The 16,761-nt window shown below is 36.3% G+C and overlaps 1 protein-coding gene across 1 annotated transcript in view; it reads right to left on the reverse strand.

The window, feature by feature from the left end:
* Nucleotides 1–16,761, reverse strand: part of EYS (eyes shut homolog) — an 854,603-nt gene that overhangs the window by 454,818 nt on the left and 383,024 nt on the right. Inside the window, exon 23 of the mRNA XM_042016808.1 lies at nt 8,311–8,570. Coding sequence (XP_041872742.1) covers nt 8,311–8,570 — 260 coding nt within the window. The remainder of the gene's footprint in view (nt 1–8,310; nt 8,571–16,761) is intronic.

Below are 16,761 nucleotides of genomic sequence, written 5' to 3' on the forward strand. Positions count from 1 at the left end.
AGAAAAAAAAACAGTAAAAGAATTGTCATAATGGGGACAAAAATTCTGTCCTACTGTACAGATTTGAAGTATCTCCCTCAGCACAGGCAGCTTTGTATTCTTAATGGTTTAGTTTGTTATGTGCAAATGGGCCTGAACCAGAGCAACCATCCAAATACGTTTCTTAGCTGTAGCATGTGTAATCTGCATCTTAATGCTGCTGAACCTTCATCTATTCCTGCCTGTAGTTTGATTAAGGAAAAAAGAAAGGTAACAGAACTGTAAACTAGTACACCACAGACCAAGTTAAGTACTAGGCCTGGTTGTGTGAGTAGACAGAAGTCACTGACACACAAAATATTCAGTAGCTGTTCAATACATGCCATCCAGTGCCACTGAGTAAGGGCAGAAAAGATGATAACATGTTTCTCTAACTCTGGTTTAATTAAGAAATTGGGGGACGTAGTGAATGTAAGAGACTGGGACTCACAGGACTATTTGTAGTCAACTTCTGCATCTGTAATTTCTCATTTATTTGTGATGCTTGGAATTTCTAAAACTAAATTTGATTACTGAGTGGAAGGCTGTGTTGATGGGCAGGGAAAATGGAACTTCACTGAAAAGCACACACTGAAGGTAAACCAATGTAACATTATAAATATACATATAGACATATTTTAGCTTTATAAGGTAATCATGGAAGGGTTGTGAAGATAAAGCAAAACTGAAAAAAAATGTTAACAGTTTTTATACAAAATAGCTTCTTATTTTTTTGTGATATGATAGAATATTTAAGCAAGTATCTTAAAAAAAATACCACAGTTATCAGATTAGAATACATAAAATGGAAAATGGAGGCATTGCTCATTCTACTTTTGCCTGTCATCCTCACTGGTTATGAATGTTTTATGGTCTTTTTGAAGTAAATAGTACAGAAGGGAATATACAAAGCATTATTTAAACACATTTTTTGAATGCAGTAGTACATATTTTTCCAGCCCATAGCAACATATCAATGCCTTGAAAAGACATAAAATAAGCAAACATATTGCAGGCATTATATTTTATCTATTTTTCCTGTGAATGGAAAAAAATAACATTTTCATCACAAAATTTTACTGGCTATCTAGTACATTATGAAATGAGCAATCTAAGTATTTACTACGCTATTGTCTCATATCTACTGACGAATTATGTCAGTAGTTTTTTATTAAAGAAATCATTATATTTTTTTCATAATGACATATACTATTAAAAATTACAGGCAACTACTTAGATGATATTTTGATCCACAATGAAAACTTGTGAACTAATGCAGTGACTTTTTCTAAGGAATTTTTAGCATTTCTAGCAATTTTAAGAGAAGATTTAATGAAAACCTGCTTTCAACTAAAATGTTTATTCAGAAACACACAAATCTTCTTAAAAGGATCCCAAAATATTTCATTCATATTTTCTGCATGTCTGTGTTGTAGTCTATTTAGAATTTATGAAGCTTTTAGAAAGGATGTTTCAATAAAAGCATATGACAGTAAGCCAACTTTAATTCAGACCTTAAATATGTTTTCAGAGTAAATTACAAAAAGAAAGCAGTGCTACATTGTGCACACCTCTTGTACAAACAGAAGAGGTCAAACTTCAAAACAAATACTGCTGTGTTAGGATTAAGGTATTAATGAAATATTTATTTTAGGGATAATCTTGAACAGTCACCAATTACATTACCTTCAAATTCAGAAGACTAGTTAAAACGCTCATTCCTAAATGGAACTGGTTTAAAAAAGAATTGGTAGTTTATTTATGTAGTGCTGATTGAAGATGAGATACTTCATGAGTCTAACAGATAAGGACTCTTGTATTTTACATGATATCCATACACAATGTAAAGGGCAATTTAATACATTAGGTTATTTTGTATAAGCTACAACTGCTGCCACACATAGCTGTGATCTGTGATACTTAAACTAAAATTTATATGGGGGTGTAATTTTTACAGAAATGCAGAGACATTTCCAAGTTGTTTCATGTGTTGCAAGAGTAAATAAAAAGACAATGAGGGGAACTGCTCTAAAATGTTTAATATGTCAAAAATATTACTGTATAAAACTATTTTGGAAATCATGACATTACTGGCATGATAACAGGCTTACTACTGTAAAATGGTTTTTATTTGTCAAACATATTTTACTGGTTTTTTATGTCACATTAGAAAAACTGAAGGTGTAAACAGAATTTCACAAGTATTGCTGGTATCCAAATAGGTTTTTTTAAATCAAAGGGATACAGGAATTAGTTTAAAACATTTATTTGTGAATGTATTGAATATGTATAAATATATTTGAGGAAGTATCTCATAAAGGTTAACAATTTTGGTAGTAACATAACATATTCAAGACTCTCAGAAATTAACAGAGATAAAAACATTTGAAAGCTATTACAATTCTTTGTGTTTAAAAATATAGTCTTACTTCACTCTATTTTTAATTGTTCAGATGGCATGAAAGTAACGTTAATGTTATGAGGTCAAGAAACATCTGGAAAGCTGTTACTTAAGATGAGACAGATGCTATTTTTACTTCTGTTTCTCTGAAATATAGGAAATCCTGTATTTCTCAACTTTATCTATGGGCCTTCCGGGAGCTACAAAGTGATGGAATATGCAGAGTACAGAAGCTAAATATCTGCTGTCACAGTTATGGTAATTTTCTCCTTATTCCCTTGCAGAGAAATACTACAGATTGACCTCTGCAGGTAACATGATTCTAACAGGATTCTTTTGCCACAAGCTCTCTACTGTTTTGCTCATCAGAACAGTATCATGGATATTTGTCTCCTTACCATGAACTATTTATGAACCAATGTTTGCAAACAGCAGAGATATCATAGCAGCCCCATAATCATTAGTTCAGGTACTTAGGTTGTTCAGCATTACATAAGTAGGTACATAAATCAAAATCAAAGGTGTGTAAAATATTAGGCACTGTAAAAAGGCTATTTCCCTCTGTGAATTATGTATGTGTGTGTCTGAAAAAGAAACTGGCACTGAAGGGCTCAGAAATCTGATGATAGCAAACTTCAATTGAAATAAATTCTGGTTTTCATCAGCTACTTATTATTTCTGCTTGGTATTATAAAGTTTGTACATTATGATAATTTTCACTTAGCCTTGTTTTAGATGTGGGCTGAAACATATTTTGCTTCAATTCAAACTTCTAGCTGTTGATGCCTTTCTGTGCTGGGTCCTAAAGTCCTGGTCACAGTCTTAGATTGTTGCTCCGGCCCCTCTGTAATTTGCTGGCAAAGAGACGGGCAAAGCAAGATGTGTTCCAACCCAAGACTGTGAGTTTCAAGGTCTTTAGGATCCCTTCGTGGTCGCCAGCAACTGATGCCTTTTCCTGGTCTTAAAATCAAGAGGCATACACGGTTAGAAGGGGAAAAGGGATTTTACCTTGGTATTTATTTTAAGGATCCTTAGGTGTACATGTCCAGGTCATATGCATTGAGATGCACCCCGCCGAATCTATCTCTGTGTCCGTGTCTTTCTTCCCCGTCCCCCCCCAACATTGGGTATAACATTATAGGTTTTACTAATTAGCATATCTATCAAAGATTCCCCAATGAGAGGCTCAAGTGAGCCCCCCTCCCCAAGGAACCTTCCCCTGGATGGTTCTATCTTGGTTTACATTATATGTTCTGGAGAGGACCTTGGGGTCTGGGGCACACTGATCCCTAGCTACGAAGCTTCTGTGATGTTTAGTCTCTTAGCTTAACAAACAAGTCCAAGAATGTAGGCAAAAAGCACTAGGAATACAGAAGCTGTAAAAAGGTATAACAGGGGTATAAAAGAAAAGGCAAAAAATCTTCATGGCATCACTGTAAGATGCAATAGAACAAATAAAAATAATCACTAGCATCTAGAACAAAGAGTAGGCGTCATAGAAAAGAGCTATTGAGAATAGACTGATAAAAGAGGTGAAAAAGTCCTGGAAAAAACTGTTTAAAACACGGACTTCAGAAATTACCTTGAAGCATCAAGAAAGTATTGCTTTTAGAAAGAATACATGGATATTTTATGGATATAAAGAAAAAATAGAATGTCTAATTCCAGTAAAAACTGTGTCTGTTGTTTTGCCTTAAGAGATGAGTCCTCTTCATAGATTTCCCTGGAACAATACACGTAAGTTTCCTACACCATAAAACTGATGGTTTTAAACTTAAGTCCTACGCAATTCCTTTTGCATAAACCAGTTTTTAAACTTCTCAGCTTCTACCTTTATATCTTTAAAGCTGCAACGAGCACAAATAAGGTGACAAAACTTTTGTGTACTTGTGTGCTGTAGTGACATGTTGCTGCTCCCTGTTCTTTTTACTCCTCTCTAAAACTGTGTACTTCCCAGAACTATGCAGATTAAAAAAAACCCAAACAATTAAAAATCTCTCCAGCAATAACAAAACAGCAAGAGGCAACTGGTAAAGAACTCAGCCTGTCTACCACCTGAAAGATTTATCCTAAGCTGCCTAGATAGTTGGCAGAGTGACATAAATATTTCTATAGCATTAGCCATTTGACTTTGTATGTCTGCTTTTGCGTGAAATGAAGTACCTCAGAAAATAATACCTCCTTAATGTAATACTGTGGACATCTAGATATGGTCACATTAATCCAGACATTTCCAGGTTTTCTTTCAACAATACATACATTATTCCATTGCTCTAATATCCCTTCTACCATAACTCATTAAAATGTTACAAATGCTGGCCTAATAATCCCTCTTTCTGAAAAGAGTATGTAATGCTTTGATATGCAATACATAATGTATAATATGTAGCATGTCCTGATAATTTTTCTATCACAACCTAACATGTATATGGAAGATTGCTTCCATTGTAATAAGGAGGCTGCATAAACATCCTGAGCTCATCCCATCATTACTTGGACTAATGAGGGAAGTTCTACATCTAATTTTACAAAGAGATTCATTTCTACCTTCTAAGAAGCAGGAATTCTAGGAACCATTTGAATTCAACAATCTTGTCCTTCCTTTCCTGTTTTTATGTCAGCAACAACTCTGTCTGCCATTCCTACTAGCTTGCCTTGCTGTTATACCTATATCTACTAATAGTTCTCATAAAATAATAAATCATTGTTAAAAAAAGTCTTATTAGGAAAGCACTAGGTATTTTCTGGCCCATAGTTTATGGCTTCAAATTATTTTATCTTGTTATTCTCTGCAATATTTATGTGCTGGTAGTTACACAGGTTTCACACTTTGTAAAAACTGTTAACTTTTATCTCCCATTTCATCATTAATTAATTAAACTTGTTTTTCACCAGTCCTAGCCAGAGAGCTGATCTTGCACTCTAGTTGTATGCCATCTCATAGTTTTCCTTGATTTTGAATACATTTTTTCAGTAATTTTTTTTTGTCTTGGAACACAATTGTTATCAGAAAGCTTCACTATTTTTACCAAACTGTCCTATCTTTCTTTTGGGTTGCCTCTACAAAATTAAGAGTTTTGTGCTTGCCATTATCTACAAGAGCATGGTCTAATGCCTATTGCTCTTTGGATCTTTTTCATGTAGACTTTTTGGGAAATTAACGAATAGTGGCCGAGGCTCAGCTACAAATATTTCAACATTATTTAAATTCTGTAGTTTTGCTTACATGTCCTGCCTTGCTCTTCCGTTACACTAAATTTTCATTTCTATTATTAAGATTAATTCTAAGGATGGAATTCTCCAATACTGGAAAAGCATGTTGAAAAATTAGGCAATAAAAATTCTGCTATTTGCCCTAAGTTGTTCATTTCCTCCTGTTTTCTTTGCATTTAGTGTGTAGTATTTAAGGAGATTCAATGCTGGCTATATGATTAACAGCTCAAACCCCCATGTCATCCCATTTGCCTTGCTCAAACTCTTGCTTATCAATTACTGGCAAAGTATTTGAGAGCAGTTTTCTGTACACCTCTTGGGAAACTTGTTCAACGTCAGTGATTCCAAAACTCGTTCTACAGTAGTGATTCCAAAGCTTTTGTAATAATGGCCCTCCCTACAACATTCTTGCAACTTTGAATATACCATCATGCAGTTATAGAGATCATAATTTTTTTAACTGTTTAAGCTGCTTGTGTAGACAATTTAAGTCATGGTCAAACCCTGTTCCATGATCTATAATATGAGGGCCCAGTTTTGTTACACAAATACTATAATCTATCTCCTTGGAGGAAGAAAACCTCTCCATCTAGGGCAAACAGCTCAAGAGGAAGTTTTACATTAATGGTATTTATAGAAATTTAGAAGTCTTTATAGCAAAATCAGACAACTGTATTTCCCTAATGTACATACGAGAACAAAGATGCACAGTTTTGCTTCATACTACAACTAATCATGACTTCATTACCTTCCTACCAATTTGCTGTGGTAATTACGTCCTAACATCTTACATCAACTTTGATTCTGTCCAATTCATATTCTATCAGCTTTTGTCTTCTCTGACCTAGCCCAGCTCCCTTTAGTCAGTGTATATTCTCTTTTTCTTCTAAATATGTACCACTGTCAGTAGTATAACTTATGGTCCTGTTGTACCAGATATGGTGTTCTAGAGGAAGTTGTTAGAATTTGGTAAGCACAGCTGCATTTTGTGATTCCTGCTACACCAGACTCAAACTTTCTAATGACTGGACTGTTAGCTACTGGAAAGTTTAATCCACATGCCATTTACGACTAAGTCAAGTGTCTTGGAGTAATCTACCTATGTCAGTGTGATTGCCATTTGTGATCAGCTCTGTAATCCTGACAAGTTTATCAGGAGAAAAAGGGAGGAGCATGCAAGACAATAACAGATAAATAATGGAAAAGAAGACAACAGAGGAATTAGATTTCCTCAAATTTTTTCAGCTAAAAGTCAGTAATTTTCTGTCTCTCCTTTTTTTGGTAAGAGTCCTGAATAAATGGTTACATTTTTCCTAGCATGAGTGATCAACTCACTTAATGAATTATGCCTTTTACCCCTTCACAATGCTGAATTTTCGACTTTCCAAGATTTGTTAGCAATGTATGTTACTGATTCACATAATTCCCTACTACTTCCCAGAAGATTCCTAGGTGGCAAACTTCAAGAATTCTTAAAAAATCTATCAAAGCTCCCTGAGAATCCTGGCTGCATGCTTTTTTGATTCTTTAGAAACTGTGCACAAAAATGTTTGGAAAAGACAATTTTTTCTGAGGAACGTTAAGAGAAGACTTGAGTTACATATCTCTCTATAGATTATTTCTGAAAATGGTTTCAAAAATCAATATCTTGTGTCAAAAGCTGTTTTTGAAAAACAGCATTTCTTAAAGATGCTTCAGTAAGCAACTTGCATACCTCCCCAGTGATGTTTGGGTTTTTTTACCTTAGCAGCTTTTGGTAACCTTTACCTTAACAGTAAAAAAACCTCAAGGTATTATATACTCCTGATTCCTAGATATTATATCCATATCTTTGTAGTTTAGTAAATTAAAAATAATAGTATTGTCATGTAGCACTTGAAATTAATATATTTGCTATCCCTTGTCCCTAAGACACCCCTACTTTTATAGGCCTAACAGTGAAGGCTTCAAAATCCTGCTCCAATTCCAGTTTCAGTAATTGTACTCCCCTGCTACTTAAATTTTCTAAATTTTCCGTGTAGTTGTTAATTAGTTAATGTATTCTTCTATTCCTACATGGAAGTGCATAGCAATGTTCTGTACAGTTGAACTGTTGCTCCGTTCCACCTTAGTAGTTCCTGTACGTTGAGGGAGAGATTGTGTCTTTTAAGCCATAGCCCCAGGAAGCTGTCAGCACCTGTTGTGATTTGGCTTATTGTGCAAATGGGGAACAACCCACTATATATTACTTCCCTGATGCGCTAGGCCTTCCTGACAGCTCGGCAGGAAAAGAAACCATTTCCAGCTTGCTCCAGCTTTTGTACTTTCAGCAGTTTGCATATATTTTTTTCTAAATCTGCCTGTTTTGTCAATTTAGTTTGTCTCTGCTGGCCAGGTGCACGTCTATCTCTATGTCATTGTAACAAATGACTCAGAAATACTAATTCTGAGTGCTGAATCTAAACCACCATAGATTTAATAAGTATTATCATATAAGAAATTAATAATAGGTAAACTGACAGCTATCTTTCCAGTCTTTTAACACAACTGATAGACCTGCTGCAATTCATGATGGTTTTATGTTCTTTGAAACATATTCTGTTCTACTTACATTAAAGGTAGCAATAAATTCAACATATATTTGTAACTTTTCTGCAGCACAACAGAAAATGGAAGAAATTAATTATTCCATTTCTCACCTGTTTTGCAAATGCACATTGGATTTCCATCTACTTGTGCCAAGCAGGTTGAATTATTTATACATGGATTGTAAGGCAGCTCACAGGGACTGAAGCGCTGGTGGCAGAAGTCACCAGTATAAAATGGAGGACAAATGCATACAAACTGCCCCGGCTTCACAGATTCAAAACAGGTGGCTCCATTCAAGCATGGTTCAGATTCACATTCATTTATATCTTCACTGCAGTCTGGCCCTGTCCACCCTGCTGTACATGTGCATCTGGAGGGGGGAAAAAAAGAAAAAGAGCACTGATGTGGCAGAATAAAAATTAACGACTTAGCCCAATCACTTCCAATCATTTCTATTTAAAAAAATAAAATAAAATTTAAAACCAAAATCAATATTATTTTTCTGTGAATAACTTTTCTTTTCCTGGTAATTGTATAAGAATGCACTATGAATAAAAGTTATATTCAGTTTCTTCTCCCACAATTTATTTGAGCAAAAGCAAAAATTCAAGTCCCAGTATCACTTGGAGAACCATCCGGTTTAAGAAATGCAGACAGAATTGTGTTTGGACTTTTTTTTAAGATGAAACAACAACACAAATTGTCAAATATGAAAAGTAAGTTTTCTAAATGTTAGGGATTAGAAGGACATCTTTTCATATGTGTGAAACTAGTAAGTTCTTCAACGTTTGGGATGAAATGCATCAGGTAGCATATCCAGTACACTTAAGAAAGCAGGTAGGAGGCATGAAGGATCCTAAATTCATTGTGTTCTTTCTCTTTTTTGTAAGCTTTTGTGAAGATCTGTTAGAGATAACACAAAAGACAAAACTTCAACCAAAATCTAAATTACATCTGATTGTAAAGAACCTATCTTCATGAATTAGACAATCTATTTTTATTCACAATATAAATATGAGGTTCTGTAAATTCAAAGAAAACAATTTGCTAATGATTTCAAAGTTTGCAGAGCCAAATTTCTTCACTAGCTGCAAGAAAAGAGGCCTCTATGTACTTTAAAAGTCATACATTCCTGTTACTTTTACTGAAAATAAAATTGAATTCAATTTTATTTTTGCAACTATTTGGCAGGACAAGAGACAATATGAAAGATGAACTGTAACAGCTCTTGTCCACTTTGATAAAGATTGATTTCAGGTATTAAACCATTCAAATATATCTTCATAGTTATAGTTTGGTAAGAGGAATTGTTCTTAAATAAGAAACAGGTCGTGTAATGCAGAATTTGTTATGTAGTTCTGTTCTGTAAGGCACCGGTATTGCTTGCCACATGAATCGAGGGAAATTTTGCCCCTTAAAAAACCAGTCTTTTCTTTCAAATTTTTAGTGTTCTGTGTTATTTATTTGTGGAATACAATTTCCATGTAACATGAAATGGAATGCATATTACAAAGGAACTTTCTAATTTTAAAGGCCTGAGTATTTTAGCATTATGGATTCAAAGAATCAGTTTACTGTATTTTTCTCATGTTAAAAACTAATAGCTATTACTATCAAAAAACATTCAGACATTCTGAAAATAACTGACAAAAATCACATTTCAGGCCTCATCAGTTATGATACTCAAAACATACTTTTGGAAGTACGGTTAAAAATAAATTTGTTTTGTTATTCTGTGCTTATGCACAACAAACACACCTGCTTTTTCTATACATGGCAGAATCCATTTATTGTCTAGAATCAACATCCACTGAATAACACTGCCCCCTCTAATCAGTGCTTTACTAAGTTTTCTCTTAAGTAGTCAATATATAAAAGCATCAGACTCTTACAAATTAAGCATCTCCAAATGTCTCACACTGAAATAGTAGAAGACTCTGACCCTACAGATCAGAACATAGATGTTAATTGTTTTACAGCTGCTCATTTTTTTTCTTGACTTTTTTTTATGAAGCTCGGAATAAATTACTAGTGATGCACTACTACAAATTGGTATGTAGTAATTGGCTATGCTCCATTTTTAGCTTAGAAAGCTCATTAAATGGAGAGCCTTTCACTTTGTATTAGGAGAACATGGTTGAGTTCTGACCTGCTTCGACTTTATGGACATAACTGAGGTGCAAAAGAGCAAACATTAAACATGTTTCATTCCCTTTTTTTCCCCTAATGAATTTCATAACTGCCTTTGAGTTATCAAAACTATTCTGTATGACTACAGGGAGCATTAGGTCACTAAAACACAGCAGCTATCTACACTACACAACTAGCCACTCCTACCCTGGCTTCATGCCACCTACCAGCTGAGATGCAAGAGTCAATATTAACACAAATGAGACAATTAATAACAGATTTTTGTACTCCTTTCTGGATTATTAAAAACAGTTACTGGAGTCCTCATTAAATGTGAAAAAAAAAATACATAGAAGTGTCTATCCTGAGGCCTCGCTTTAAGAATCAAGACAAAATCTTGTCTTAATGAGAACTGTTATTTCAACAAGGTAAGGAGGTGTTAAGACTATTAAAAGTACATAATAAATTAAGCTACTATAGCTGGTATTCTTGGAAACTATCTGATCAAAAGGAAAAAATGTAAACGGACTTTTTCAAAATGACTAATTTTTTTTCACTCCATTAGAAAAATCAAGATAATTCCTAAAATTCTCAGGGAAAAAAAAAAAAAAGACTCTATATGCTTTTAAGAGACCATATAAGGATAAGATAGTCAATGCTGAACTTCTTCCCATTGTTCTATCAACTTACCTACAAAAATATTTTCTTCCAATAACCAAATCCAAATATTCTCATTGATATTAGAAAACTGAATCATGACTCTTATGTAGACTATTCCTTTTCATAATATAAGCCCCACATACTGCTTTGTGACGTGTAGAACTACTCCAACACATTTAAGTCAGCTTCCATAAGTATTATTTATTTACTTTCCATACACCTCTCCATAAATTGAAAAGCTTTCTTTACAAACACAAACAAAAGGAGAGGACAATGAAAATACAGTAATTGTATTCATGGTTTTGTATTTTATCGCCCATTTTAACATTAAAGTCAAAATTAAAAATTGCAAGATATAGTCATGAATTGTATCCAGAAAAGTAATGTTGATAAGTTCCTCTGTCTCTGTGTGATGAGTTAAGTATTAAATTATTTGGTTCTTACCTTCTTGAAAACTGCCCTTCTACTCCTCACATTAAAGTGATATATATAGGTATCACCTGTCTTATATTCTACCTTAAGATTTTAAGGAATTAAATAACAGGAAAGAGTCTTAAGAATACCTGAATTGTTGATTTTTAAAAAAAGTTTCTCAGGTTAATCTAGACTCCCCAGCTCAAAACAGGTACAACTAGGTTTTTCTCAGGTCTGTTTCCAGCCTGGTTTTGAGTATCTCAAAATATGGAGGCTCGCACAACCTCTCTGGGCAATCTATTCCAGCACCTGACCAACCCCACATTAAAAAAAAAAGAGTATTTTTTTATTTTCATGTGGAATTTCATGTAGTTTACCTTCTGCCCGCTACATCTTTTCCTGTCACTGGATACCCCTGAGAAGAGTCTGCCTCCATTTTTCTCACTCCCTTTTATCAATTATTTGCACACATTTGCAAGAGCTTCACTGAGTGAAAACCGTTTTTTCAGCATGCTTACTTGAGAGGCAGTCTCTCCTGAATCTTAAGAGTTCTAAAGTGGCTGTCTATCAACTAGAAAATCCTGTTGGTGGGTTTGTTCCAACTAAGCTCAGCTAGAAGCTCTGGAAAAATACCAAAGCTTAACAAAAGCACATGGTGTGACTCTTGGGAATGGTCCTGTGCAGGGACAGGAGTTGGACATGATGATCCTTGGGGGTCCCTTCCAATTCAGCATATTTTGTGATAAGCAATAATGTAGATGAATATTCCAGAGCAGAATAAATTTCAGAAGAAGCCACTTTTTGCTTTTAGAGCTCTTCCTTCACAGCAGAAAAATACAAGAAACCAGTCTTTTTAGTCCTCTGTATGAAAAACATTTCAGAAAACATCAGTTAGAGCACTTACCTTTGCCACAGATACAGGTGGTTTTGCAGAAAAAATTGCCATATTTAAGAAGCAGCAGAACTGCTTTTTCCTCAGTGGTTCAGTCAAAGCAACAGGAATCCTAAACTGAACCCTCAGCTACAGTGTGCCCATCATTCAACTGCTTCTCTTCTTGATGAGAAATGGCAAGACATGCAGTGAAGTTTAGGTCAGCCTGTTAGCCATACAATACATGCAACAATGGGCCATTGTACAGTAAGGATTTATGTTGTTTAGTGCATTCAGTCAAATCAACTAACAGCCTGAGAAACTACAGTACTCAGTGACAAATTCATTCCTTGTAAGCTGGAGGCTATTGGATCATCTGAAGTAGTGAAATGAGAGCTTGTTTTCAATACATACACAGCTTGAAATTTAGGGCACCAACACACACCACAAAGCTCCAAGGACATACACTTCCAGTCACTGCAAAGGCTTCAAATACTCATGTTTCTATCTCTTTCCTCCTATAAACATTTTTTTTTTCTTTCATACCCGGAAAGTTTAACATGTTCGTTGTTCCACAGACAGTTACCTGACCTGTTTCACAATCTTCGACCTGCAAAAGCTGTCATGATTTTATCTCAGAAATTCTTCTGGTGCTTCTAGTTCTCTGCTCTCATATGCCACCCCTACATGGTCTCCTCAAATTTTCACCTATGGCTGTCTTCCTCTCCCCTAAATTTATTTGAGCCTGCCTTTACTATCATTGCCATTATTCATTCCTTACTTTATTCCTAGAGCTCTCCATTTGTAACCAATCAAATGTGACACCAATTAACTAACTAGAAAAAGCATTAGCCTGGGCTGCAGTGCTTATGCCCTGATGGATTTAACAATCTTGAGAGATTTGGAACAGCATATGAGTAGTCAGGACTCTGAATTTTAGGAGAGGAAACGTTTAGCCGATTAGCAGTTTAGATTAGATTTCAGTCCCATTTCAGTCCATGGGATCCCCTAGGAAACTGCTTTCAGGGAAAAGGGATCTCAACAAAGCTGGCAGCTCTTTTAAGACATTTATTTTAGAGCACAGAAGTTCTTGATTTCCCCACATAGGAAATCAGGTAAAGAAGGCAGAAGACCAGCACGGCTTAGTAAGTATCTCGTGGGTAAACTGAAGTGGAAGAAGGAAATGCACATGCAATGAACAAAGGACATTTATCCTGGGAAGAATACAGGATATTGTCTGGATATGTATGAGTGGCATTAGGAAAGCTAAGGCCCATTTGGAGCTTAATTTGGCAAGAGCCAGAGTAAGAAGGGATTTACAGGTATGTTGTCCACAAAAGTAAGATTAAAGAAAATGTACCTCTGCAATAAATAAGACAGGAGAACTGGCAACAACCAACAGAGAGAAGACTGAGATATTCAACTTTTTTTTTGCCTCAGTTTTCACTGTTAATCTTGCTTCCCACATCTCTGAAGCTCGTGTTAGGTACTGGGGAAATTAAGTCCTTCCTATCCTAGGAGAAGGTCAGGTTTGAGGAACCTGAATATACCTAAGTCCATGGAACTCCATGAGATGCACCCCAGGGACCTGATGGGATTGGCTGATGTAGCTTTTCAGCCAGTCTCAACCATAGATGAGAAATGATGGCAGTAAGCAAGTATCTAGTGTGTGGAAGAAGAAAAATATCGTGCATTTTTTAAAAAGGTAAAAAGGAGAACTGTAGGACCTACTGACTAGTCAGCCTCACCTCTGTGCTAGGGAAGACCAAATGGAGATCAGTAACAAGTGGGGTCCCTCAGGGTCTATATGGGGACCAATACTATTTAGCATCTTCATCAATGACATAGACAGTGGGATTGAGTGCACTCAGCAAATTTGCAGGTGATTCCAAGCTGAGTGCTGCAGCTGATTCATTGAAGGGAAGGGATGCCATCCAGAGGGACTTTGGCAGGGTTGAGAAGTGGGTCCATGTAAACCTCATGAAAATCAACAAGTTCATGTACAAGGCCTTATTCCTGGATTAATACAATCACCAGCATCAATATAGACAGGGGGATGAATGGATTGAGAGCAGACCTATTGAAAAGGTGGTGGTGGATGAAAAATTGGATGTGAGCCAGCAATGCCCACTTGGACCACAGAAGGGCACCTGTATCCTGGGCTGCATAAAAGGTAGCTAAGTTGAGGGAGGTGATTTTGCCCCTCTACAGTGCTCTTGTGGAACCTTCCTAGAGTACTGCACTGAGCTCTGGGCTGCCCAATACAACACAGACATGGACCAGTTGGAGCAAGTCCAGAAGATGGTCATAAAAATGCCTATAGGCTGAGGGAGTTGTAGTTGTTCAGCCTAGAGAAGAGAGGTTCTGAAAAGACTTAAATGGGTTTTTCAATATTTAAAGGGAGCTTATAGAAAAGACAGAGATAGTTTTTACCAGGATCTGTAGTGACAGGACAAGGGAAGAGTTTTAAACTGAAAGAAGGTAGATTCAGGTTTGAGATAAGAAAGAAATTTTTTACAATGAGGGTGGTAAGACATTGGAGCAGGTTGCCCAGAGAAGTTCTGGATGTACCATTCCTGGAAACGTTCCAAATTTGGGTTGAGCAGGGCTTTGAGCAACTTTATCAAGTTAAGGATCTCCCTGCCCCATGGCAGATGGGTGAGTTGGACTAGGTGATCTCTAAAGGGCCCCTTCAACCCAAACCATTCTAGGACTCTGTGATTCTATGACTTTTGCCACTACTTGGATAAGGGCCCCAGCTGGGTGCTGACCCGACAGTTTGGGGGCTTATCCTGAGCTGGGTGTCAGTTTAACCCCTATGCTAAGGCCCAGTGATAGCTGCATCCTCTGCTCCAGCTTCAGCTCTGGTAATAGTCCCTCTAGGAAGGGCTGATGCCTCTGGTTCCTTCCTGCTCTCACTGCCTGAAAAACCATAGCCCTTTGTGTTGGGGGGAAGGTTTGGGGCCACGGTGCAGAAAGAAAGAAGTGGGCTGTGACAGGGAAATAGCCAAAACTGAGGATGAAACTAGCTGCTAAATCTGTTCTGTATTACAAAAGTAATATTATTTTTTATTGTAGTCTTTTGTTGTTGTTGTCTTTAATTGAGACATATATAGTAATCTTTATGAATAACAGTGATGGGGTAGAATTTCTAAATGATTGAGGCAAATTCATAAGGATAATCATGACAGGGACTAAAATTCCTATTTCTTTAATTGCTGTAGTTAAGAAGGCAGGAGCAATTAGCTCCTGAAATAAAAATGCTGTGTTATAAACCTGCTTATTCATTGACCTTTTTTGAGGTGTGCCAGAAAACTTTTGATTACCATGAATAACAGGAAGATCTTTTCCACACCAGTGCTTTTTACTTCATGCTCCTGAACTGAATCATACAGTTCAGCTCAGGGATACAACCAATCCCCAAGGTCCCCCTGACTGTTGTAAGGAGTGCTGTCCACTGTGAAAGCACTGCAGTATTGGAGCGTAGGGGACCATATTTTTTTTTTAGGATTGGTATGTCTTGTTGCCTGAGAAACTCTTAAGTTATTAACTCTTAAGTTAAAATTAAATTCTTAATTAACTCAAGTAAAAATAATAGATTTCATTATAGTTTATATAAATTCCATCAATGATGGCATGTCAGGAGGTGAGGTATAAGACTTTCAGCTTTGCTTTTGAGAACTAATAGGACATCATTATTACAATTAATTTTGATTGGACTTGAGGATCTTAAAGGTCCTTTCCAACCTAAAGTGATTCTATGATTACAATATCATCCTTCATTATTACAATTACTACAAGAGTTATCAACAATTTTTTGTAAACTAAGTTACCAGCTTGAGCACAGAGACTGAACTATCCTCTCATCTTCTCAGTTTGATGCAAGAAAGTGCTATTAAACTATCACAGCTTTGGTTAGTCAATAAGGAAGTTCAGTTCCTTGGGCTGTCAATCTGACCATGGGAAGTGTGCTGGTTTGGCCAAATTTAGAAATATATCCTCTGATAGAAGGCAGGCCACCACGTCTCCCCCACCAGGTTGGGGGAAAAAAAAATTTTCCTCGAAGGAAAGAGATAAAAACTATTTATTTAACAAATACACGGGAAAAGGAAAATAATGCTAAATAATAAAATCTTTCACTGTGGAGGAAAAACCTGGGAAAGTGTTAGAGGCCTCCCTTTGGTCTCCTCGGGCTTGGCCCAAGGCCAGGCCCTCTGTGCTCGGTGGGAAGTCCTCCCAATGTGCTCTGATGTTGAAGCAGTCCAGCAGAAAAGGGAGAAAATCTGAAATTCCAGGGAAGGAAAAAAAGTTCAACTCTCAGTCTCTCTCCAGAGAAAGAACCTGAAAAAAAACTGGCCAAAAGCTGACTGGAAAACAGCAAGCCCGGGTGCTTCCTCGCTCTCCTGCTGCAGTTGAAAAAAAAAAGTCTCTATCTCTGTGTGACCTTGAACAAGCTGCAAACTGCTTTGAAGAAGTTTTGCTCGTT

This window comes from Corvus kubaryi, unplaced genomic scaffold, assembly GCF_017639235.1.
Source record: "Corvus kubaryi isolate FWS band 111438036 unplaced genomic scaffold, C.kubaryi_AGA036_p1.0 split3-73, whole genome shotgun sequence".
NCBI lineage: Eukaryota > Metazoa > Chordata > Aves > Passeriformes > Corvidae > Corvus > Corvus kubaryi.